At 39.0% G+C, this 26876-nt stretch overlaps 1 protein-coding gene across 11 annotated transcripts in view; it reads left to right on the forward strand.

Moving 5' to 3' along the window:
- CLIP1 (CAP-Gly domain containing linker protein 1) overlaps positions 1-26876 on the forward strand; it is a 73041-nt gene that overhangs the window by 32439 nt on the left and 13726 nt on the right. For 3 of the 11 annotated variants that reach the window (XM_063351560.1, XM_063351559.1, XM_063351561.1), the window contains exons 7-21: positions 173-276; positions 2441-2501; positions 3632-3664; positions 7822-7926; positions 9434-10378; positions 11714-11830; positions 12822-12879; positions 13119-13202; positions 14230-14386; positions 15044-15209; positions 15304-15519; positions 16567-18852; positions 20099-20236; positions 21993-22099; positions 25238-25358. In XM_063351560.1, the coding sequence (XP_063207630.1) occupies positions 173-276; positions 2441-2501; positions 3632-3664; positions 7822-7926; positions 9434-10378; positions 11714-11830; positions 12822-12879; positions 13119-13202; positions 14230-14386; positions 15044-15209; positions 15304-15519; positions 16567-18852; positions 20099-20236; positions 21993-22099; positions 25238-25358 (4698 nt within the window). The remainder of the gene's footprint in view (positions 1-172; positions 277-2440; positions 2502-3631; positions 3665-7821; positions 7927-9433; positions 10379-11713; positions 11831-12821; positions 12880-13118; positions 13203-14229; positions 14387-15043; positions 15210-15303; positions 15520-16566; positions 18853-20098; positions 20237-21992; positions 22100-25237; positions 25359-26876) is intronic. The other 8 variants (XM_063351565.1, XM_063351566.1, XM_063351564.1 and 5 more) reach the window with 6 other exon arrangements.

Below are 26876 nucleotides of genomic sequence, written 5' to 3' on the forward strand. Positions count from 1 at the left end.
CTTCTCTACACATCTCAATAAGCAGTGGTTGTCTTTTATTATATTTGTATTTGAATATGATAACATTCCGGTGCCTTGAGCCATCGCTTCACCAAATTGTGATTACTGAGGTATCGATACATAACTGGGAAAAAATTTCCAAGATTTTGTTCTTATTCTTCCTGCAAATTAGCATGTACTGGAGATGGAAGCAAAAATGGACCAGCTGCGAGCTATGGTGGAGGCTGCAGACAGGGAGAAAGTGGAGCTGCTCAATCAGCTTGAGGAAGAGAAAAGGTAACCCAAGACTGTCTTTATTCATATAACTGTGTCAAAAACAAACTTTGCATTAAAAGCAAATACCGTGATGACTTTGAAATATGAAACAAATTTCAAATAATGCAGATATGGGTAATTGTTGTATAAAATCATAAGCAGTTTCTTAAAATTAAAACTAAAAAAAGAAACTCTCTTAAATTTGGGCAGGGAAAGCCAAAGAATGTGGATTTGTTTAGAAGCTGTAACTATTGTTTATAGCTGGACTTCGTGCATCTCATTCCTTTTATTATTGCTTTCTGTTATGAAGGATTTTATTCCTGCTCATATGAAATTAATGGATCATGCCTGATCTTCTTGAAACACTCTTCCACTTCAAAAGGAAAACTTTGATACTGTCATTTCCTGACAGTGCTGGATTCGGAATTTACAGTTTAGTTCTCTTGTGAATAATTTATTATTACTAGTCACGTGCTTCTAGGTAGGGTCTGACTCTTACTGGAAAATAATCAAAGCCATTCATTTTAATGCTTTTTCTAATGCCTTTTGCAATCATTTGAGGAAAGGAACGGAGATTACCGAATAGGTAAAGTGAGGTTAGGAAAGGAAATAATCCAAGAAATTGTTGGGACAAGGTTAGGTGAGGAAATAACCTGATAGATTGTTTTGGTGGGTTTGGAATGCTTTTGAAAAGCGAAGAGTCTATTTAGAAACCCATTGGGAGTCTGCCCTGTGGGCTTGTATGCCCCCCTGAAATCAGTCAGATGTCAGCCCCTCTGAAAGGCCTCCCTAAAACTAGAAATCAGAGATGAGAAAACGCAATGGTAAACCCTGGGCAATTCCTTTACAGTTTTCATGCTGCCTTTTTATGGGACCTACTGTAACTGAATTTTCAAACCAAGCAGTAGTGTTAGGTCTGGAATTATTTGTATATTCTCTATGAAATAATGTTGTGGGATTTTAAATTAAAAAAAAAAAAAAAAAGGCAGCTTTGCAGCACCTCGGGTAGCCTGGCTGTGGACCTACTTTTGCTGAATGCCAGGTCAGTGGGGGGTCTGTTTTACCGCAGTCCTCCATGGCCTTGAGCTCACCTTCAGCGTGTTGCCAGGCAGCGCGGCAGTGCCGCTCCGTGCCTGCTGCCCGTTCACCCAAGTGACGTCCTGCAGCCGGGAAAACATTGCACGGCTCCAGCAGTGTAATATTTTTCCTTCCTCCTAACCACTCTAGGCTTATTTACTTTGAAAGTTCTCTGTAATCTGTATTCAAGTCAGTCTCAGCAGTGATTTGAAGTCAAATAATCCTCTGTTTCCCAAAGCACATTGGTGAGACCCAGTAATAAGTTCTTATTGTCCTGTTATTTTAGACATCCATCACTTGTAGCTCCCTTTGATGCAATGATTTCTACATCTGTCAGCCACGCTGCCGGCACCAGCAACGTGTGTAATTCAAAGGAAAGAAGACGTGCTTGTCTTGTCCTTTGCAACATCTTACAGTGTTGAAAGGATCAAGGGGAAAAGGAGGAGAGCTGGCCCCTTGTTCATTGGGCTGTATAAGAGTCAGAGGAGGAAAGAAATAACTTTTTACAAATTTTATTTTAAGTCAGATATTAGCTTCTCACCTCTGCCTTCTTGTTCAAAGACTCCTATACGGGCAAGGCAAGTCACTGTTCTTGCGTGTGCTCCCGTTGTGCATCTTGCAGTTCATCTTGACAGCTAATGTATGTTTGTCTGTGCTAGAGTTTAGATGCAAGTTGACCAGCGCACTTCTAGAAGGCCCATGGGTATCTTGGACATGTTTTCACTTTCTGCCTGTGAAAGGTAGAATATATAGAGTGTGAGGTCAAACCATTCATTTAGGTCGCCTCTTTTGAGGATCTGCAGAAGGGTGTAAGAATGAGAGGACAAAGATGACTTAAAGGTTTTCTTTTTAACTTGTCAGAAAAAGCAACAAAATACTTTATAGAGCTGCAGGAAGACTGATCCTTTACTCTCTCAGTGGTTGTGTTTTAAAAGACGCCGTCTTTCCTTCTCTCTGATGCTTCCTGTGAGAGATTTCTCCTTGTTGTTTCTGGCAGTTTGCTGGTACAATCAGAATGATGTCACCATAGTTCTGATCTCCACTGAAAAGTGAGCTTGAAAGCATTTTCTTTCAGTGTTATCTGAATTTTAATGAATTGTCCCCACAGGAAAGTTGAAGACCTTCAGTTCCGTGTGGAAGAAGAGTCCATTACCAAAGGAGACCTAGAGGTAAAATATCTCCAGCTTTGTAAACAGGATATATAGTGGGACACAGAAGTGCCATCAGTCCAGATTAAGTGTTCTGTTCTCTAGAAGAGAAAGGCAGGAACGATTAATAGATGTAATACTGGTCCAAGCATATGCAAAGCACGTGAAAGTGATTCCCAGTTGTGCAGTCCTTGAGTAAGCGAACTGTCCTGAAATGACAGCAGCCTTAATTCAAGCAAGGGTTGTACTGGGGAATGGCTGTAGTTGTTTAGAGTAATTCAATTGATTCATAGAAAACTCTACCTTTTCATATTTTACATTATTTTGTATTATATCTTACTGATGTTTCTGAAATTGCTTAAAAGTAACCACCAACAAAGTTATGAAATTGCAAGTTGATATTTATGCCTTTGAAAATTAATGTTGAAAACTAGCCCCGTTTGTCTTCCATCAATTTTTTGAGTAATCCTTGTGCCTTCCTAAGGGAAGATTGATTGACAAAGAATGTTATCCTGAGAGTAACTGCGCACAAAATCTAAACAGCAATTAATGTGTGCAATTTCTCTTTTTACTGTTTGTATAACTATAACATTGGGCTAAAACACAGTATGTTATTACACAATCAGAATAGAAAACAGTAATGAAGAATTACTGTCAGATATCTGAACGCTGACAATTTTTATCCCAAATTTCTAATTAAAAAGCAACATGCTTTTTAGTTGTTCTACTCTGTTGTCTAATCAGAAAAATACTAGAACTTCTTGCACAACATGAAGTACAAACTTAATTAACTTGTGTTCCTGTGAACGATTTATGATTAAAGTGCTAGCCTTATGAAAATTATTCATTTCATATAACATTTCTTTTATTTTAGTCTTCCATTCATTTTAAGATACCTATCTATACTCTTCATAGAATACTCCTCTTATTGTTTAGTCCATAGAAAATTTTAATTTTTTATTTTTTTTGTTAAATCAGTCAATAGTCATGGCAAACCATCTTAAAGACTCTGGTTTGTCGAGCTGTGTAACTTCAAGAGTTTAAAGTGAATTCAAGATAATTAAATGTATCCTGTTGTTTGTGTTGGAATGCTAGTGCTAAGTCTGCAGGTGAAATATTTTTGTTTGTTTGTTTTTTAATTTTACTGATAGCGAAAGAGGCAGATTTCGGAAGACCCAGAAAATGTAAGAGGGCACTTAAATGTGCAGAGACATCCCATGTTAACAGATTGTGTGCAGAAAATGCTTATACTTATTCACTAACTGCATAATCTGTTATTGAAACATTGACTCTAGTACTTGTGTGCATGTTGCTTTCAGAGCAATTACAACATTTATTGAAAAGAATGTGTGTAATGACTAAACGTTGTAATCCCCATTAACTGGAGAGAGGGCGAATGTGTCATTAGAATTCTTTAGGATCAAAAACTTTGCAACTAATTGAAGAGTATGGGAGCTTGTAGAAAATGACTGTCCAGGATCTTGAAATGTCTTTCATGTAAGTCTATGATTTTAGTTGCTTTCTCGACAAAATCCTGCTTGCTTTCCTATGAGCTCCTACTGCTGTTCGATAGATGCAGTATGTAATTTGCCGATAAATTTTTCTGAGGAAAAAAAATCGGTGTGTTCCCCACCTCCCCTTATTTGTTTTTTTTGGCATGAAATGCTAAGGGGAGAGATGATTAAAAACATCTGAAGAATTAGTGTGCAAAGCTGTCTGGTTTTACTGTATCTTCACGTAGCTTCTCTTTGTACTATGTAGGAAAAATATATGTTACCGGATAACAGAAATTGCCTTAAACGAGACATTTAAGCAGCCCTCTTGTGTCCATAGCTCAGAATAGTGGAATTTAAAAGCCCTCACTGTGATTGGGCTCAGGAAAATTTATCCCAGGCTGCCTCCTCTGCTGCATCCCCGGCCGAGATAGGAAGTTCTCAAGACTAAAACTGGTTTCCTGCTGTGCATTCTTAGGTGTTCCTTTTGCGAAGCTACTTCAGCGATCTGGGTCTCCTCTATTCTTCCAATCAGGCTCACGGTGTGTTAGAAGTAAATCTGCATGTGCCCTTCCTTTCTCTTGTTTTGTGCACTCCTTGTTTAATCCTATCTTTACTCCCAATTTCCCTATTCTAATTTTTCCATTAAAATGGACATCTTCACTCTCTAACGGAGAGAAGTGGGGGTTCACTTAGTTTCTAGGCTAATGCTTCATAATCTCAGTCCGTGTTCCGTGATTGTTACCCCAGCACGAAGGGACTGAAGGTCGTCTTGCCCCTATCCTGGAACTCATTATCAGCATTTATGGCTTCAGCACAATTTTACATTTTGTCCTATAGATGGAGAACTTAACAGTAAGGTTTATTTTGAAGTGGAAGGGTAGCTAGAACACACAAATGCTGAAAATAGCTGGTGACTGGTCTCTGAAGTTTATTCGAGTGGAATTCTTTGAAGTTCACGTCAGAGTAAGGCTTGTCCCATTTCCCTTTCACTCTTAATCTAACTGTGAAGCTTTGGAGACTGTGAAGATGCTTTCTTTGTTGTGGTTTTTTTGGTTTTTGTTTTGGGTTTTTTTTCTGTTTTCCATACAAGTTATGGTTTACAATCAAATTCTTTTCTTCCTTTTAATAGTAGTCTGCTTTTCTCAGTTAACTGCACTCTGGGTTTCCTCAAAAAAGACATTTCTCTCTAGATGATCAGGAGAGAAATTTGCATGATTCAAAAATTTACAGTGATTTTTACCTCAGGGAAACTGGAGCCTGTCCCTTGGAAATCAGACTTGTTTAAAGATTAATCCCTCAACCCCTAAATGGGGAAAAAGGTGTCTGGCAAAGATCTCTGGAGTTCTGGGGGTTTTGATCTTTCATTTTGCTAGGATTTTAATTTATTTCCCTTTGTAATATATAAGACATGTGATTAAAATAAAAAACAGTAATTGGTGATGGTATAGCTGATCTTTGCAGTAGTAAAGCAATGTCGCTGAAATTAAGGATCAAAGTGTTTTGGGTTTTATGTAGCATAGAAAAACTTGAGAGCGCCTGTTTTGCAAAGTGATGCAAGGAGAATTCTGCATCTACCAGGTTTGGGGTTTCTTGTTTTTTAATAGATCCCTTTGGTGAATTGGAGCAAGGAAGTGGTATGCATATTCAATTTTAAAAAATAGAATACTTTTTGGACTTAAAATTTTGTTGTGGATCAGAACTAAAACTAACCCATATCAGAGAGGGGACTTAATTATAGCCACTTAGAAAATATTGTTAGTTCCCTTGGAATACTTAGTTCCATTTTCAAAGGCTGCTGTGGGAGTCAAAAGCAGTAATCCATGTTCTTGTGGGGTTTTTTTTACCCATATACCCTGAAGATCTTCCACTGATAGGGAAACAAATCTGCTATGGAATTTCAAAACCGAGACAAATCTAAGAAGCAACTTTTAATGTTTGTGGGTTTTAGTATTTTGGACCTGGTAACGACACAGTAAAACAGCCAACTGTTTTCAGCTGAAAAAAACGTTTAAAAAATTAAACCGCCAGATGTCTGCGTGCCTTTGGGAAAGAAGATAACTTGATGCTGTCAGAAAGAATCCTGTGTTTGGAGGAGAACAGGCCTGAAGCAAAACGAGAGGCTCATCCCATCCCACTTGCTCTGCAGAGGCTACGTAAGATCTGGAACTGCTGCGGCTGGTTCGCAGGCAGTACTAATCAGCTTGTCACTCTATAAATAACACGGTTCTGTAGGGACTCTTAAATATCGTATTACAAAGATCAGAGAAGCAGCAGTGTCCTGCCAGCTGTGCACACACGGCTGCGCTGTGGCTTTGCGATTATTCACGCGTCGTCCTGCCTCTTTGGATTCTTTCAGTCCGGCGTTCGGGAGCTGTTGAGGTTGCAGGACTCTCTTCAGTTAATAGTAGTTCATAGGGTTTGGGGGTTACTGTGTTACTTGGTTCCACGGTAAATTAACTGCGGCAGTTGAGTGGTGCGGGAAACTTTCATCAGGACTGGTGGATGCAACTTCTTCGGTTAATAAACACATCTTCAACTTCATCCAGGCTTCCTCTGGACATCCACCTTACTCTCAATGTGGGCAAGCCCTGAAAAGCTGCTCTTTTTGGAAAAGACACTGTGAAGCATCAAGAGACTTTTGTAATCCTTTTAATTTGGATTGTTCAGTAAATGTAGACCATCAGCGACCTGTCAAGGTTGACCCAGTACTCAAATCTCGGCACTTCAGAAATAAGCATAGCACCTGGTTCTTACCTTTTTTCATATTTCTGTTTTCTACATCCCCCCGCCCTGTTTCAGAAGTGCAGGTCAGATTTGAACTACCTGCTGGACTTTACCTGCATCTTTCAGACTTCAAGCTTTCTTGTGGGCCTCTGGGAGTATTGGAGTATCAAGCCAGAATATCCAATATTCTGTGTTCTTGCTAAAAATTCTACCTCTTTGTAAGCAAAAGGCAGGAGGTACCTTCTCACTTGGTTTCATCTCCTTCTTGCTTCTCTTTAGGACCCTATTAGAATTACAAAGATCTTACTTTTTTTTTTTTCCCCCCTTACTTACACATCTTGTTTGATATATTTAGATTTCAGTAACTGTAGAGCAAACAGACTGGTTCGCTTTTCAACCTGGTTTTGGAGAATCTTACTTATTGCTTCCTTCCTTCCTGAAAGAGGAAGAGGCGGGGGGAAAACTAGGAGGATTCTGCAGTTATAGACAACCATTCTCTTCTATTTCTAGTCAAATAATTCATGCCATAGTGACGAATGAGCCTTAATGTTCCCAGGTCTTGGCCAAAAGGATTTTTACGGCTGAGACTTGGGATACAGCTAATATTAAAAAAAAGCTTAAAAGTTTTGATTTGTCACATGAGCTTCAGTTGTGAATTTTTGTCCCCTGGTTAATAACTAAATAATTTATAAAATAAGCCCAATACATTAAAGAGAAAAGTTAGTGGGATGACGAGGAAAGGGACCTATCATCCTATTAGAACAGGTATAGGTATATATACACATGTGTATTTTTTACATAACTATTCTAATTTGTGCTGAAAACTTCATGTACTGATAAATAACTTCTACTTGGCTGCATGAAACTTTTTTGTTCATATTTCTTCGTTTGTGATTTTTTTTTTACTTTTTTTTTTATGTTTTTTACACGTCAGTCCATTTACACTTTCAGTCCATCTTTCTCATCCATAGCATTTCCCTGTTCATTTTATCCACTGCATCTTCTCTGCTCATCATTGGTAGAAGATTCTGGCAGCACGGCCTGCATGTGGCTCCCTCCTCTTGTGCTGGCATGTGATGGTGGCACCGTTGTGTTCTCTTCCTTTCCCTTTTTACTAACAGACGCAGACCAAACTGGAGCATGCCCGCATTAAGGAGCTTGAACAGAGCCTGCTCTTTGAAAAGACCAAAGCTGACAAACTCCAGAGGGAGTTAGAAGACACTAGGGTAATGGTTTTCACTATTTAAATAACAAGACTGATTTGTGTTGTGGAAGATTTCTGATGACACAGTCTGCTGGGTATAACACATGCTGAAACAGGTCCTTGCTCCTGCCATGATCAGTACCTGCTATAGATATAGCTGGAACACTTTAAAAATAAGCATTAATTTTGAGCTTCAGTGTTGTGTGTGTGTGTGTATGCCTGTATATGTATACTCGTTTCTTCAGAAGAATTCAGGTAAGATGTCTTAAAACTGCAAAATTGATACTCGAATCCAAGTCAAAAGCAGTAAATGGGGCTGTGAATTGACATAAAGGAATGTTCAGTGGTTCGTTTTAGAAGTAGCAAAGTTCATTAAATCCAAAAAAAGTAAGATCGACTGTGCTTTTAGCACAAACTTAGTATTTGGGGCTTGGTTTCTCGGGTCTTAAATAGTTGTTGTACTACTTGCTTTGGTAAATCATGGTTAGCAGTGGCTTTGTAGTTCTTTTTTTTACCACCCATGACAATCTTTTAATGGTTATCCCAGTAGCATTAGTAATACTGTCACCTGTTAAAATATTACTGGACATACGTTGTCCCAGGTTCAGCAGATGTCAGTTCTTAAGGAGAGGTAAATATATATTCATGCTCACATGTGCAGCTTCTCTGGAAGTTGAGGTAGGGTGAATATTATAAAACCAAGAATGTACTCCATAATAAATACTTTTAAAGAGCAATTGCAGGTAAGTAATGTCTTTTTCAGGATGTTGGTATAATAAGGAGGTTGAAGTGTAACTTCCTAATTAGACATAATTGCGGTAGCTATGGATGCTTTTCCATACCACAAGCTGCTTCTACAGCCAGTGAAAAGCTCAGACAATGTGAGGATACTTTTTCAGAGACAACAAATGAGTGAACATAGAAGGAGTTTCAAAGGATTTGTAGGCTAAAAATGTGTTTGTATTTTTCTCTGACGGTCATAGCTGGCATGAGATAATTTAGAAGCAGTTATTTCAACAAATAAAGACCTCAGCGTTCTCTGTTCTTTTCCAGTTGGCTTTAAAATGGTTCTGAGAAACATTTTGTTAAACATTGATAATATACATTACCATAGTTTGTAAGTTGTTTAGCAAGATGTTATTTCTAGGTAACTTCAGAAAAATGAATTTAACTAAATTCCACCTTTAGAGAGAATGTAATACGAAGTTGTGGATATTTTTCCTTTTTTAAAGCAACCATTTATACCTTTAAAGCAACCATTTATACCTAAGTGAAACAACAGCTGCTCTTGTTTCGCAGCCTTCTATGTCAAAGCAGCATTTTTGCTTAAGGTTTCTTTAGAATTTCGATAGAAATAGGAGTTGGCAAAGAAAGTCAAAGGTATTCTAATCCAAAACGCTGGTAAGAATACACTGACGATGTTAGTTTGCGACACTCGGTGGTGTCTTTTCAGTGAGGCCTAAGTGTCTTTGTATTAAACGTATCTTTTGTAATTGTTTCTTCTTTTCTTAAAATGCTATTAATCATAGGTGGCCACGGTATCAGAAAAATCTCGCATCATGGAACTAGAAAGAGATCTAGCGTTGCGGGTGAAGGAAGTAGCTGAGCTTCGAGGGAGATTAGAGTCTAGTAAACACATTGATGATGTGGACACTTCTCTTTCGTTGTTACAAGAAATAAGTTCTTTGCAAGAAAGAATGGCAGCAGTTAGCAAAGAACATCAGAATGAGATGAATTCGCTGAAAGAGAAGTTTGGTGTTAGTGAAGAAGCATTGCAGAAAGAGATCAAATCACTTTCAGCTTCAAATGAGAGAATGGCAAAAGAAAATGAGTCCTTGAAAACTAAGCTTGATCACGCCAACAAGGAGAATTCAGATGTAATAGAGCTGTGGAAATCGAAGCTGGAATCTGCAATCGCCTCCCATCAGCAAGCAATGGAAGAACTAAAAGTTTCTTTCAGCAAAGGCGTAGGGGCTCAGACAGCAGAATTTGCAGAGTTAAAGACTCAGATTGAGAAGATTAAATTAGACTATGAAAACGAAATGTCAACTTTAAAACTGAAGCAGGAAAATGAAAAATCTCATTATTTAAAAGAGATCGAATCACTGAAAGCAAAACTGTTGGCAGTCACAGAGGAGAAAGAGCAAAACCTGGAAAGCCTGAAGACCAAACTGGAAAGTGTGGAAGATCAGCATCTAGTAGAAATGGAAGACACTTTAAACAAATTACAGGAAGCTGAAATAAAGGTAAAGGAGCTAGAGGTACTGCAAGCCAAGTACAATGAACAAACCAAAGTTATTGATAGTCTTACACCACAGATCAAAGCTGCTGAAGAAAAGCTTTTGGACCTTGCTGCACTTCAGAAAGCCAATTCTGAAGGTAAATTGGAAATCCAGAAACTTAGCAAGCAGCTTGAGGCAGCTGAGAAACAAATTCAGAATTTAGAGGCTGAAAAGGTTGATGGAAGTAGCAAGGTTTGTATCGACATCCATCCTTTTTTTTTTTTTTTTCTTTGCTTTTATTTCACATTTGTACTGTTCTAATCTGCTATAGCAAATACATCACAGAAAAAAACAACTAGTTTTACTGAATGTGTATCTTAGTACCGTCTGAGGAGGTTTAGAGAAAGTGTTAACTGGGTCATGTCTCAACAGGTTTCTAGTGCTCGGTCTGTACCACTAAGCAAAAGAAAAAAATTCTTTCTAGGCGTTCTTGCTGCAGGCCTCAGCATGCCTCTGCTGAAAGCTTCGTGTTATGGAAAAGTTAGTTTATTGGCTTATTTGGGAGAAGAATCCACACACCTTATGTTTTTAACCTTTGGTGATAGAAGTATTCAGATAAAATGACTTGGGGCTCAATGGGGAAACGTTTCCTCTGTACCTTCACTATCAGACAAGGTGATGGAAGAGGCTATTAAAAACAAAAGAAAGCAAAAGAGATCCTGGTGGAACTTTTCTTTACGAGAAAGGTAGTGATGTTGTTAGGCACCGTTTCACAGCATTTTTGAAGCACAGACTGCAATGTGGTGGTACTTACCAAGATTTTTCTTGGTTTTGGACGAAATGTCTCTTTAAAGTTGATAGCATGGCATTCGGTACTTGAAAGTTGTTCCACCACTGCCGCTAGGATTAAAAGTCCTAAGATACAATTTCATTTCAGGGGTTCGCCCGCACCCCAAATATGTGGGCGACAAGCTAGACAAGCTAGAGCTCTAATTGTAAGAGCAGCGGGAAGGTGACTGGAAGTAGCTTTCGTAAACCCTTCACAGATGGTGCCAAGATACTAGATTTCTACAGACCTTTGACTCTAGTGTCACACTGGGTTTCTGCATTACCCCTGGCTGTGGGACAGAGCCTTCTGAAAAATTACATCCCCAAACGTGAACTGGTCTGAAGAGACAGTTGAAGCGTAAATGCTAAATTGATCAGTTAAAAAAAATTAAAACAATAAAGAACCAAAGGACTAATTCAACTGGTGCTGTAACTTTGTTTTGAAATTTTGAATGTACTAAAAAATGTCTGCCATTAAAAAATGTTTTCACCATTACTTCCAAGAGAAGTAAATTTTAATGATTTCAAATATATTCCAAGATGCAATTAGTACTGTGATGTATGTAGTCATCAGTGGAAATCAGCTTCACTCAGTTAACAGATCACATTTTTTTTTCTTGAGTTGGTTTTTCTTTTTTTTTTTTCATCTTACAGTGATTTTAATATTATAGTTATTTCTTTCAGATTCAGCTTTTAATTTTCCTATTCTTTCATTCATGTTTGTAATTTTATTTTACTCCATTTCATCATCTTTGTTAGGCTAGTAATCTGGCCAAAGAACTGCAGGGCAAAGAGCAAAAGCTTCTTGACCTTGAGAAAAACTTGAGTGCAGTAAATCAAGTTAAAGATTCTTTGGAAAAGGAACTTCAAGTTTTGGTGAGTAATACCCAAAAATTTTGACTTTATCCTTTGGATTTTGGTTGTCATGGTGAGAGTGTAATTAAAATCTGTGGGTCAACTCTGAGCAAAGTCTTTCAAAGCTATTTCACTCATGAAAAGAAGACAAGGGCTCACGACCAGTAGGATCTGTCCCAGAATGAAAAGAGCGTTTCACCTGAGTTCTGTGTTATCAGGTGTTTTGTCTAAGTAGAACTCACCAGTTTATGGATTTCAGATAAAGTATTAAACCAAATCAGAAGCAGCATGTAGTTTAAATTTAGACTACTCATTAAGGGGAACACGTGGCAAATTCATGCTTGCTATACGTGTGTCTTACAAATGGTTCCTGAAGACATTTTTCATCTGGCTTCTCGTTTTGCAATTTTAATTAAATTTGCAAGTATTCTGTAGTTGGGTTGGATTTTTCTAAGAAACTACACCTGACTTAGTAGCAAAAAGACACACTTCTAGGTTTTACCGTCCCTGTCGTAAAATCTTTCCGTGGCCATAGCAAATATTTGAAACTGGTGGAAGCGTCTTGCTTCTTATCTTCCTCGATATCCTCCCTTTTCTTCACAGTCCAGCATCTCTTCCTGCTGATAAAGCTGGAAAACAGTGGTATGAGATTGATGGCAGGGCTGCAGAGGTCCACTGTGCAGCCTGTGAGCAGCACGGACAGCTTCTTGCTTTGAGACCCAGAGCCACATCTCCTGCACTGGGCCCGTGGCCGCAGTTCTGTTGCTGTGCTGGCTGGTGGAGAAGTGACTTGGGATGATTTTTAGGGACTTGCTCGCAACCAAGGCAAGGGACAATCTTGCTTTATGTTGTTGAATATATGTATGCTAAACTGTAATTCAAAAACTTCAGCTCTATTTATGATAGGAGTGAAGACTCCTATTTCGTACTTGAAAAATACCTAGTATAAATTCAGTGGTTGAATTCTACTGCTATTACCAAACCTTACCTTAGGTTTTTATCCATTTTTCAGAAAGAAAAGTTTACTAGTGCAGCTGATGAAGCAGAAAAAGTTCAACAATCTATGCAAGGTATGTCTGCTGCTAAATTAAACAAAGAGCTAAAAAGCTGCAGAAAATAAATGTAAAATAAAGGGGTTTTATCCTTGTGCTTTCAAATTTACACCTGGTGGTACAGCAGTTTTGGCAGCTATGGAAAGGACAGGATTACTTGCAGCCTGTCTTCTTAAGAGTAACGTACCTTGCAAGTAGGTGGAATTATCTGCATCTAAGTAGTTACTAACTTTGTTTTCAAAATTTTACTTGCATAGAAACAGTTAAAAAACTAAACCAAAAAGAAGAGCAGTTTGCACTCATGTCTTCAGAACTGGAACAGCTGAAGTCTAGTTTGACTGGTAAGGAAGTAATAAAATGGAACGTTTTGAAAAATGCATCAGCTGTATGCTTTCGTATTCCTCCTGCTCAGCTCGCCGCATCATAGTGCTTTCACAAATGCGTATGGCTTCAAAAGAAAGCCTTTTCTCTAGGCAGAAAATGGCTTTTGTGGCACTGTGTGTAGTGACGCAGCAAGGTGACCACGATGTTAAGGAAATCGTGTGGTGAGGCAGTAGATTTCCTGGTTGAGTGTATTCCAAATCAATAGTTAAATTCTTGCTTGACATTGCAACAAAATCATGCTGTGGTAATGGTCACATCCCAGACAAAGGCTTGGGGACCAGACTGAAGCATTACAAGTGTAATAAGGTAGTTGGTTCACAGAAGCTTTGCCCCTAAGTAGTGTTTTCTTTTTAAGGACGTCAAGAAAACTGTACATTACTCTGGTTGTCCGCTTCTTCCTATCTCACAGGAGGGAGTCTTGCTGAATATTTCTAGTTGTGCATCTCTATTTAAAACCAACACAGAAAGAAATTAAGACTCGCCAGGTACCCTTGTACCCAAGCCTTTCAAGGCACTGTTGGGACTGCAGAAGTCATCGTAAGGGCTGCGCTTGCCCTTGGTGGCAGTGCCTGCCCTGCACTGGGTCATTTCTTCACTGTAGCTTTATGTCGCTTACATTGTTTGTCTTCCGCTGCTCTACTAAATAGCTGGTGAGTTGTCTCGCCTGTAAGATGCGTATAACTCTCGCATTATATTGCTTGATTACCCTCCGGTAGGGGTAGAACTCATATCAGCTTCTCAGAGCCTGAACTTAAGGGAATCTTAATCTCAGTTGCTTTTTTACTATTTCTGAAGAGTTCTTAACCTTCTGCTACAGCTACCAGTTCAAAAGTCAAACAATTGTAATTTTTAATGTTAAAGGGGTAATTTGTAAGCTCTGCAGTAGCAATATTTCTCTGCTTGTAGCCCTTTACTATCTTCTAGCTAGTCTGTGTGTACCCTTTCTCTTAAATTTACTAAACTGCTGACCTTTGTCTTGCTCAGTGATGGAGAAGAAACTGAAGGAGCGAGAAGAGAGAGAACAGCAACTTATTGAAGCTAAAGCCAAACTTGAAAATGATATTGCAGAGATCATGAAGTCTTCAGGAGACAGCTCTGCTCAGCTTATGAAAATGAATGATGAGCTCCGGTTAAAAGAAAGGTATTCCAGCATTGTCAGAACATTTTCACATTAATTCTTTACTCCAGCACTCCCAGCACTTCTCATTTTATCTTTTTGTAAATATCTGAACAAGATGCTCCCGAGTGTCACATTGATATGACAAGTAAGCTTAATCTGTCAAACTAAACTAATCAAAACAGTCTCCTTGGAATGATCTGAAGAGCAAATAACATTTATAACTCTGAAATTCTTATGTAACATGCTGCTTATTGCCCAGAGTAAGTGACCTTTTTAACAATCTAGACTATTTTGTGATCGTGCTTCATAATTATTTCATTACCTGATAAGCTTGGTTTATTTGGATGTATAAAAGACTTGGGTCACGCTTTTGTGTAGCAAGAGAAAATGTGTTTTGTTTCAAGTAAAAATTGTATGTAGAATAGTTGTTCTCTACCTTTACAAAACCCCAGACTGGGGGCAAAGTAACTGGCAGCTGTGTTGCGCTGCACATGAGCAAGTGCTCGGTCTCACTTCTGTATATTCAATTTAGCAGAACATTCTCTATATGTTAAATAATTAAATCTCTTTCTAAATACTTGGACAGAATATAGAACTTCAGCATAATTTAGACTCTTTCATCTCTGTGCTTGTCGTGCTGTCAGCAAAAAGTAATGTTCTTTTATTTGGTCTTTCCAGGCAGTTGGAGGAAATACAACTTGAGCTTACAAAAGCAAATGAAAAGGCTGTTCAGCTTCAGAAAAATGTGGAGCAGACAACACAGAAAGCTGAGCAGAGTCAGCAAGAAACTCTCAAGATTCATCAAGCAGAACTGAAAAATATGCAGGATCAACTAACGGACATGGTAAGAACAACTTTAAAAAGCAGTAGCTAACTATGTGCAGAATATTGGATCACTGCTTCTTTAACTGTGTTCCAATTGTTTTATCTTCTGTCAGAAAAAGCAAATTGAGACGAGCCAAAATCAGTATAAGGATCTTCAGGCAAAGCATGAAAAAGAAACTTCTGAGATGATCACTAAACATGATGCAGATATCAAAGGGTTTAAGCAGAACTTACTGGATGCAGAAGAGGCACTGAAAATTGCACAGAAGAAAAATGAAGAGTTAGAAACACAGGCTGAGGAGCTGAAAAAGCAAGCGGAACAGGCCAAAGTATGTATACTTTGTTACTCTGCAAGAAATTTAAAGTTTAAATCTTTCTGTTTCAGTGAATCGCTGTTTTTTGCCTGGCTTCGCCATTTTGTAGTAAGATTTTTGTAGTGTTTCTTTTTGGACTTTTCCAGGGTAGATTAATATTGGTTAGGGAGAAGCACACGTGACTGACGGGTTGGCTTCTCTAGATTGCACAAGAATCCATGAAATAATGGTTCTTCGATGTTAACATTTTATGTTCATAGGTATCTGGCTCAGCACAGTTAATTGGAGACAAATGTTATTCTCTGGTTTTTAAATGTATGAATTTTAAAATATGTTGTGCACTATTTAATTTAATTTCAGGTGTGTAACACTTTTTTATTCTGTAGTATGATCCTATATTACGTGCAACTATTTAGTATGTAGCTTGATTTTAGTAATTTTTTCTCCAGTTTCTTTGACACTGCTGCTTGCTTTCATCCCTCATTAGTTATTTGCTATAATCTTTGTTTTATGCTTTAGCAAAACATTTAGTGTATAAATTGGCACACAAGTTAACTTTAAATACACCACACTGATGTGGCGTTTTGAATTAAATGGGTTATGACAATATATTTTGAACAGAATCACGAGGAGAATTATCTATAGAAGGTGAATTTGAGAACTGGAAGTCAGTAACTAATTTAACTCCCTGCATTTTAATTCACTTAGTTTCTCATGAAATCATTCTGTGGCTCTTTGTCCTGAGTAATTTACATTCAGAAAATTTATTGAGAATAGTTTGAAAAACAAGATGAAGTCTTGTATGGAAGAACCTTCAAACCATGATTTTTTTAAAAAAATTATTGTTATTTAATTACTGAAAAGTTGTCCTGTAGGTGGTGGGTGTTTTGTAATGAGATATCGGGGTGGCTGTCAACAGTTCAGTTTGCACAGGGACTGTGTGTCAGTGTATACACTTTTTTTTAAAAACTTAAAATACAATATCTCTATTTGCCCTTAAACCACATTTCTCATATGCTTGATTTCATTTTTGTTTTCCCTTCCCTGACTTTATTTCTTTAGTCCTTAAGCTCTGTGTTAGCATCAGCCAGAAAAGAGATTGAAGTAATGTCAGACAAAATGAGGGGTTTGATATCAGAAAAAGAGACTTTGGCACAGGAGGGGAATACTTTAAAATTAGAGCGAGGTTCCTTGTTATCAAAACTTCTAGAATTGGAATCAAAGATGTCATTAATGCAACAAGACCAAGAAGAACTTCGGACAATAAATGAAGAACTTAATTCAGAAAATAAAAAAATTCTGAAGCAGAAGGAAGAAGCTGAGGCCAAAAGCCAGCAGGAAAGCACAGAAAAGGTAGCACTAATTTCTGAGAAATGCAAATTACTCTCTGAAATAGAGGCAGCACAGGCAAACCTTCTGAAGATAACTCAAGAAAATGATGCTCTCCGGTCTTCAGAGTCAACCTTGTTCCAACAGTTGAAAGAACTTCAGGCCAACAAAGATGCCATGGATGTGGTATGTCAGAAACATATCAAGGAATGGGAAGAACTGGAGAATTATCAGAAGAAACTTTTGGAAGAGAAAGATGCAGTCGTTAAAGACAAAGATTGTGTTATTCAGAAGCTGGAAAGTTCCTGTGAGGCCCTGGCCAGAGATAAAAGAGAGCTACTGCAAGAAGTGTCAGCTCTGACTGCAGAGAGAGATTCAGCCTTAGGAAAACACTCAGATCTTAAAAATACACATATAGCCTTAAAAAATGAAAGGGACAGTCTATTGGAGACAAGCCAGAGCCTGCAGTCTGAGAAGGAGATGCTCCTTAAAAGCATAGAAGAGCTGCGTGTGAGTTTAGATAATACGGTTAGTGAAACCCAAGCATTAAAAGTGAGAACGGAAGAGGTGCAAACCCAACTTGAGACTGAACATAAAGAACTTGAAAAAGCGATGAAAGACAATATGGAGTTGAAGGATTCCCTTGCAAATCTCTCTTGTCTTCTTGAGGAAGCTGAAGCCTCAAGAGAGAAATCCAGTTCTGAATGTATTCAGTTACTTCAAGAGAAAAAGGCTCTTTCTTCATCCGAACGAAGGCTTTTGGCTGAAAGGGAGGAACTTTTAAATGAAAATAAGGCAATTGCTGAAAAGCTTGCTAAAGCCACAGCAGATGCCATACTTGCTGAGAAAGTCTTTACTGAGCAAATAAATGAACTGAACTTAGAAAAGGAATCTGTTTTTTGTAGGTCATTGCAATTTGAAAAGGACAATGAAGCTCTTCTTCAAGAGAAGAATGAATTGGAGAACAAATACTCAGAGCTTCTTGATGAAAACAAGTCTTCTGCAAATGCAATTTCTGATATGAAGAGAGAACATGAGCTGGATGTCTCAGCCAACAGAGCTCTGGCCCAAAAGAATGCCATGCTCCAAGATTCCATTGAAGCCCTCAAGGAAGAACTAAGTAAGAAGACTCTAGAAAATCAAGAGCTAATAGCCTGTAAATGTGACCTTTCAGATCTGCTGAAAGAGGCCCAAGATGCCAAAAGAACACTAGAAGATGAACTGTCTGCTCTCTCGCATGCCCAGCAGGTCCTGTCAGCTTCCTTCGAGACCTGTTCCTCTGACAGGGAAGCGCTGACCAGAGAGAGGACTGAATTGCAAGATAAGTGTCAGAAATTAAGTGGAGAGGTTGCAATTATGAAAGAGAACTTAACCACAGAAAAGGAAGCTAGAAAACTGGACAAGGAGTCATTTTTGTCGGAACGGATGGAACTTCAAAGCAACATGAGCTTCTTAGAGAAGGAAATAGAAGAGCTGAGAGAGAAAAATAAAGAATTTCTGACTGAGAAAGAACTTTTAGTTCAGCAGAAAGAAAAATCTGAAACTAACCTGGTGGAAGCAGTTAAAGAAAAAGAAACCCTCCGTGCAGAGACAGAGCAGCTTGCTTCCAGTATCGAACGACTGAAGAGCGACTTTGCTTCCTTGTCTAAATCAAAAGTGGAGCTCCAGGAGCTGCACAGCTGCGTCTCCGAGAGGCTGGATGATCTTCAACGCAGGCATGAGGCGATGGAGAAGGAGAGAATACAGTTACTTCAGGAAAATGACAGCCTGCTTGCTGAACAGAAGAGTCTGGTCATCACTAAGGAAGAAATACTAGAAGAGAAGGAGAAATTCTCCAAGGATTATTACAAACTGCACGAGGAAGTAGCGCTTTTAGAACAAACTAATAGTGCCCTCTCAGGCAAATTGCTGGTCTCTGAGGGCAAAAATCAGACGCTGCAGGAGGAGATGAACAATCTGGCTTTGAAACTAAAAGAAATTGAGACTCTCCAGGCCCAAACAGTAGCGCAAAAAATGGAGGTATTGAAACACATAGTTGAACAATCGAGTACAGTTATACTAATCCTGAGCACTAACCCAATGGTTTCCTCTCTGCACTTCATTGCACAGTCAGCACTTCAGCTCAGTATGAACAGCCTGGAATTTATGGTTCCTCTCAATATATTACTTTGGTTTATTTTCAAGTTGTAACTGTGAGTCTGAAAAACACTTTAATATTTTTTTTTAAATATTTCTAATTATCAAAGCCTATGTTGTCGCTGAATGTTGCAAGGAAACAGCGTAAACTGTGAATAAAAGGAAGTTTTGTTTCGTGAATCTTGTAGGAGAAATTGAGCAGCTCCTTCTGTTGAAGTACTCTGCAGCTTAAAAGCAAGACTGGTTATAAATAAATAAGGTTTTAGATTAGATCTTTCTGCTGTTTTATGTTAAATTACAACAAACTACGAATTTGAGTTACTCAAAAAAACCCAAACCAAACAAAACAACGTACTGCTCCTGTAAATGTAATTGGATAAAAAGCAGTGTAAGAGAACCATTTCAATTTACATTATAGGACTTTCAGTCTGTTCAAGACATTGACAGTTCTGGTGTTCTTTTTATTCACAGAAGTGTTTTGTATTCACTACCGACAAATTCTGTAAAGTATTTTGAATTTCAGTCTGTGTGGCTTGAAGCCCATAAAATCACTTCGAACACAAATTAGAATTAAAATATCCTATAGGAATGTATTATGCCCACCTAGGTATTTTAATATTCTTGTGAAGTGTTTCCTTTTATGAGGGCATAATGAACAACACTGAAATAATGCAATGATTGGCTTTATCTCCTATTCAGTTTTTAATTCTCTTTCAAATTTTTAACAACTTTTTATAATTCCGCATTTTCTGAAAATGGAGCGGTCTGTTGGCAGTGAATATCAATTGAACTACTACTGTCTGAAGTGGTTAGAAGTCTAAAAGCAATCACAGTGGTGGTAATTAGAAATCCAGGAATTAAAAAAGAAGAAATGGGCTTCCTCGGTGGTAACACAAGCATGGGGTTCTGATCTATTTCTGCATGGAATTGAATCTTCTGACGTCCATTTATTTTTATACTTTATGCAGCTTCAAAATGCAAATAAATTCACAGTTGAAGTATTTATTTAATTGGAAAGCAGCTGGCAAACTGTGGAGCTGTGCATAAAGTATTGTGGTTCATCTTTTGCTTTCAGAGGTCCCTTTGGTAAGAACTTTTTTTTTTTTTCCCCCACCCCCTTTATATACAGGCTGCCAAAATGGCAGAAGATGTTTTCCAGACTGTGGAGAAGGTGACCAAAGAGAAGGACGCCATTCACAAAGAAAAGATTGAAACCTTGGCGTCTTTGGAGAGCTCTAGACAGACAAACGAGAAGCTACAGAATGAAGTAATCACATTTCAATGCTTTTATGTGAAAAGTTCTGCCTGGTTTGTAAGGAACAACTATTGAATAACAGAGAACCAGCTTGGGCAAGAGTGGATTCTGTCATTTTCCCACCACGATACTCAGTCTTGACTGGCTTGTGAAGACTCACTAAATGAGTGCACATTGATGGAAAATCTAGGTGCTTTATATACCCGTATGACCTATGTTCTTTTGTCTTCTGCGTGTGGCTTCAAATACCGTGCAGCATATAAGGTCATGTTCCTTCAATCTTGGTGCAGCAACAACAAAAAAACCCAACCGCTACATAATAGGAGTTTGGGACGCTATGGCAGCGTTCGCAGATCACAGCACCAGGAGACATGGGTTTGACTTGAGGCTTAGCCAGTCTTGCTGTGTAGCTTTGGATAAGTTGCTTAGGGGTGACCTCTCTGCGCTTCAGTTCCCTGGTTGCAAGTATAGGGTGCAACTTCACGTTCCGATGAAGTGCTGCAGAGCTCTGAGTAACAGTGCTCCTGATCCACAAAAGTTACCGCTCCCTGTCTCACCTCTAAGGCACTCCTTGCTCTGTACATCCTCTTTGTGATCTTGACATGTATAATGTTACCATTTCTTCTTTTTTCCATTTTTCTGTTAATCAGACTTGTGGTCCGACAAGGTTTGGGTTGTACCGAGGTGTAAAACGCCTGAGCACAATGGTCCCACAGAATTTCACAGTCCAGCACGTACAGCACGTCCTCTGGGGACTTGTTTCCAGTTTATGGTGGGAGGACCCCGCCACTTTGTGATACTTCAGGGTTTGAAGAAGGGAAGAATGTCCTCACTAATCTCTCTTGCACTCCTGTGCCCCAAAGTATCTAGTCTAACATTGAAGTGGCATTTTTTCTGCAGATCTTGAGCCCCTTGTGGCCTCTTTGTGATGGCTCTTGCACCTTTTGCAGCTCTGGCAATAATGGGTAGTGAACAGCTGGGCTAACCTAAATGCCACAGCCTGTGCTGAAACAGTAATGATTTCCAACGAGATCTGATGACTTGAGAATTAAATGCGGTGACGTTAATAATGGCAGGGGTTCACTTTCTGGATTAAAAAAAAAAAAATAAAAAAAATCCAGTGTCCCGTAATGCCATGAGAATGGCTGAAGATTATCTGTTATGCAATATAATGTGTCGCTGAATGCGAACAAATCAGATTCACAGGCTTGTGGTGTTTACGTGGTGGATGCAAGCTCAGTAAATAGATAGACAACAATTTGTCCCATGCAACAACAATTCCAAAAGGAATTAATTTCTCATGGTTGCAAGGACAACTTTGAGCCTGCTGTTTCTCAGAAATTAAGGTATGGTAAAGCAGAACCTTTTATCCGTTATCTTAAGGGAATAAAGATCAAGGGAACAGCTAATTTTTAGCAACAAATGTTGAATTTTAAAAACAGGCTTTGAGTTGTGTAGCATTTAGAGTGGAGGTGCTTTGGAGCTTTACCTTTATATCAGGGTATATACCTCGGATTACTGTACAGTGCTCTTCCGTGGACTTTGAATTCTTTGTGCTGCTCGGCTTGAATGCAGAAAGTCTCATAACATTTTCCATTAGACAAATGCTTCTTAGTACAAACAGACTGGATTAATTTAAGGGCTAAAGATGAAAAAGCGGAAAAGCTCATTTCAGGCCCCCATTTTGCTGAATATCTTTTCTGAGTGCTACCTTAAGAACTGTAGAGTTTCATTAGTGTAATGAGGCTTCTTTTTCTTCCTCTTTAAGTTGGACATGCTTAAACAAAACAACCTGAAAAATGAAGAGGAACTTAATAAATCAAAAGAGCTTCTAAGTCTGGAGAACAAGAAAGTGGAAGAACTTAAAAAAGAATTGTAAGTATTTCAATGTTAAATGCATTAAACCATTCCTTTGTATTTACATTTACTTTTCGTTTTTTTAAAAAATTATCTTTCAGTACCTCTCCAGTACTGAAAAGTGGATATTAGGTCAAAATTAAATATGAATTTAACATGTATAAAACGTGAAATCAGAATGTTGCTCCTGAATTGCTGAAGGGTAGAGAAGCAAATCCTTCGCTCCGAGCATCGTTTGAAATAATTTGTTTGTTGGAGGAAGTATAGAGTCCTGCCACCTGAGGGCACTAGATTATTTTAAAAGCTTTATTATAAAGAAATTCTGTTTGGATTTAATTACAAGTACACTTGGAGTATTAAGTAGTCTTAAGTGGCTTTGTTTATAGAAAATATGGTTCTGCTTTTATTTTTCATTGATGGCTTTATCCAGTTTATTCCTGTTGCCCCCCATGCACTTATTTTCTAACTGATACACTACAAATGCCATATATAGTATATAAAACTAGAGTTAATTGCTTGTCATTTGAGAAACTACCTCTTATGTACTACAAACTAATGATGTGTAAGATTGTATACAAACAAATTAACTGCAAGGCATCTGATACAAAGCAGTTTGCCCCGTGGAATCTCATTGTATCACAGCTTTTGGTGTGCCACCGTGAATAAAAATCCAGCCTAGTTATTGCCACCCGGCAGTAGCTGCACGTCCCCCGAGTTTCAGAGATATAATGCATTAAATCACAAATCTCTGTTCCTACCTGCGCTCTGAAAATAATTTCTTGACTCATGGAGAGAGAGCTGGAATCTGGACTGATAGCTAGGAGCAGCTTTGGATAATTGCTGTTAGTTCCATAAGTCGTTTTGTTGACAGTTCTTAACCACGGCTCTGAGGTGAAGATGGGACACAAAGGAAATCAGCGCACAGAATTAATACTAAATTTCTGTATGACTGACAGATTTTACTGCTTGCTTTTAAAAACCTGCAGGCTTGTATGGACAGCAGCCTCCTTTGAGAAAGGCAGGATTTCATTCCGTGAGCGATTCCAACCTGCCTGAGCGCTCGTGGGAAATGCCAAAGCAAACTAATTATTTCCAGACTAGTTGCTCTAATGCCTGAACAGCGAGGGGCTGGAGACTCTCGGTATCGTGGAAAGACAAAATAAATTAGACCGTAATTTATCAAGCAGAAATTATTTATAGAAGATGTTGCCTTGAAAATCTTCAGCACTGAAAGGTGTTGTCATGATCCTGATCACTCTGTGTTTGGGGGTTTTTTAAATTATTTTTTTTCTTAAGGTTAATCTTAGTCATAGACTACTGCTGAACGTGGTCTCTAATCATCACTGGTCTCATAGACGCTGTGGATAAGTGGAAGCTTCTCTAGTTGTTTTCCGTTGATCTGTGTTGTCATAATTATTTTGTGTGTTGCCTTGTTTTAATTAGAGTAAGGAATTAGCTTGACCATAGGCAGTACCGTGTGTGGGGAGAACACCTTTGAGAGGTCATTTATGAAGGGAGTGCCTTTGCCTTGGCGAAGGAGAGCAGAGGGGAGACGTTGCCCAGAGGAGCTGTGGCTGCAGGGAGGGATGTGATGCTGCCTCTTGGAGCAGCACCTTTTGGAGGCGGGAGGTGTTGAAGTGGCAGTGGCGTCCTCTGGAAAAGAACCTTCCATGTAAAACTAGGATGAAGAAAAGCAGAAATACTGGCTGGATGTTGTGTGTTCATTTAGTACTGCATGCTGTCAAGTGCACTTGCAGCTATCAGTTTAAAGTTCCTTGGCACTAAGCACAAGGGAGCATTTCACACAAATTGACCCCAGTGTTTTGTGTGGCTTTTTTTTTCTTTTTTTTTTTTTTTTTTACAATGCCCTACGCTTTCATCTACGCTTAATGCCAAAAGCAAAAAGAGGAGAACTGGTTAGTACTGCAGTTCAGCAAACAATTGTGGTTAAAAATAGGTATGTTCCTGCATCAGCAAGTAGATTTGTACCAAGATAATTTGAACCGATGTTCGGTGATGTGAGGCAGCCTGTTTAATCCAGTCTAGGCGGATCGGATTGGAAATCAGTCAAGATGAAACTAGAGAGAAGAAATGGTTAGAAAATCTTAAGTCAAATTACATGCTGGACTCAAAAAAAATAAATCAGGCTTCCTTTTGTTTAAATGTGCCCAATAACAGACCATAGAATCCTTGTATTTTGAAGCACTTGAATAAGTTTCTGACTTAGGGGTTCTTCCACCTCCCACAGTCATAAAAGTATTTTTAATATTCCAGTCAGGGTTTAACTCTGCGTATTATTGGCACACAGGACTACTGAGACTCCGGTTTATGAAAACGAAACACAGTCATAAAAATTTCTGTTTGACGAAATGAAGCATATCTTTTCTATTTTTTGAAAGACGCCCAATCTTATAAAAACTTGTGTTAGTCACTTGAGTTGCAGGCAGGCATACGAAATATCTTTTCAAAAATTCATTGAAAATAAACTTTAAGGAAACAACACATATTAGTAGCAACATAGGCTAATGAAACTTGCAAATCTATTTTTTTTTTTTCTTCAGCTTTTGTTTTGTCTCGTTTTTAGTTTTGTATCTATTAAAAATAATGGAATAGATAAGATACTTCCCTGTGTTGCCTCCTGTGGTCTTGCACATTCTTGTATGTTTGGATGTCAGACCTTGAAGGGAGTATTTAAATAAGTAGAACTGTAAGCTTTTTTCTTTTTCTTTTTTTTCCTTTTTTCACCCTTTTTTTTCTTTTTAGGCAATTCTCATGTTTTACCTCTGGCTACAAAGTCCACTTCCAAGAAAGTTTAGGCTATAAACCTTGCCAACACTCTTCTCAAACCCTGCCCTGGGTTTCTAAATCCCAGCGTTTGCTGGCCATTGGAAGCGTGCAGAACTAGCACGCGGAAGTTACCTTCCATTTCTTTTGAGTATCTGATAGGTTTAAAGGAAAAGGAGTTTTGTGCTGCTGCGGCATTTCAGGGTTAAACCTCTCCCTGCGCATCTGAGGTATAGATTGTCACCTTTATTATAGATCCCGTTAGACACGTGACCTAGATGTATTTTTCCAAGCTGTGAAGCTGAATCTCTCCCACAGTTTCTTCTTGCCTCTCTCGTTCCTATGGTAACGATGCACTCTCTGTCCTCGCAGCGAAGCGCTGAAGCTGGCAGCAGCTCAGAAGTCCCAGCAGCTCGCAGCTTTGCAAGAGGAGAACGTGAAACTTGCCGAGGAGCTGGGCAGGAGCAGGGACGAAGTCACAAGTCATCAGAAGGTAGAGTGGCTGGAAGGTTTCCTGGTCTGTGCTGAAAGTGCTGCGCGTCCTGTTTCTGCCGATGCCTGGGTGGCGTTGCGCTGCATGTTTGGGCTTGAAAGATGAGTTGTTCTGAAAACGTTTTAGAATATATTTGGAAGCCACCTGCACGGGGAGGTCAGAACTGCAGGCTAGCAGAAGGTTGCATAAGCCGCGAGGGATACTTGGGAGGCTTGGGAATAAGCATAAATTAAATATGCTTTAGCCAAATGTATTAACAGACACTTGCTATTTCCGTCAGGAGTAATTTTGTTATACAACTGTGGAAATCTCCATCTACCCTGTACTTAAGGAAATCTAGCTATTTAATTCTCCTCCTGATCCCTGCTCTCCCTTCCCACTGAAAAAAAAGAGTATTTAGGATGTTTTTCAGGATACTATTTGAAACTACTGGGTTGGACTCTGTCTCTAAATAGCACTATGCACGTGTATGCTTGTTAAACTTCATACTGTGCATGTCACATGCTGTGTAGCAGCCAGGTAGTGGGTACTGGAAGACTAGAATTGATGGAAGATGTTTTTCTGGAGGTAGTTTATAGGAGGAAAAAAAGACTCTTAATATTATATTTTTTTTAACTATTATGTTTCAATATGTTGTTGGAATCTTAAAGTGTGGGCTTAGTTACACAGCTGATAACACAGGTACTTGTCAAAAAAGAAATTACAGCCATTAATACAGTGGTTTTATTCCTTGTGGAGCAGTTCTGGTGACAGCCACACCAGGAAGGCATCTTTGGAAGATCTAGTCCAAAAGCAAGGGCGTAAAAGACGTGGGTTTATATATTGCCTTTTGAGATAGCACTTGTGTAGAAGGGGGGTATGTTTGTTCCCGGTGACAGTGGAACAGATCTCCTCCATCCTGCAACAAAGCCTGATATTTTTAAAGCCAAGAGGCTGACTTTTCCCCAGGGGTCCTGTTTGGAAATACTGAGGATGGGTGACTACAGATCCTTTTGTCTGCTGACAGGAGTCATGCACGAGCTGCTTCATCCTAAAGAGCCTTTGGAGATGATTAACAAGAGTCCCAGACGTGTGGGCTCAACCGCTGACTCATGCTGCATCTGAGTAGTGGCATGGTAGGAGAACGCTGTCATCCTAAACAGCCAGTGGGAGCTCTGCTCCCCACTCCCACATGTTTTCTTAAATTATTTCAGAGTCTTTGAGGCAACCTGTTATTTTCAGAAAGAGTTGTAACTTGAAAAGCATTCGGCAACATTGGTCAAATCTTTCTGCCTATCGTATATAGCCAGAGTTGATACATAGAAAGTCCCCAAAGGAAGGGACCCTTCGGCCCACAGGGCGCAGGCTGGCAGTGGTCGCTGCAATCTCAGTCTGTGGCCTCCGTTCTTTCCAGATGACCTTGCGAAGGAGTCCTGCTGTCTGCGTCCCGCCGACTGTGCATCTGTCAGCAGGGATGCTCCTCTCATTGCCAGAATAGAGAGCTTTGTCTGTGAAGGACAGGCATTAGTCAGTCATCTT

The sequence above is a fragment of the Chroicocephalus ridibundus genome, chromosome 13 (genome assembly GCF_963924245.1).
Source record: "Chroicocephalus ridibundus chromosome 13, bChrRid1.1, whole genome shotgun sequence".
NCBI classification, from domain to species: domain Eukaryota; kingdom Metazoa; phylum Chordata; class Aves; order Charadriiformes; family Laridae; genus Chroicocephalus; species Chroicocephalus ridibundus.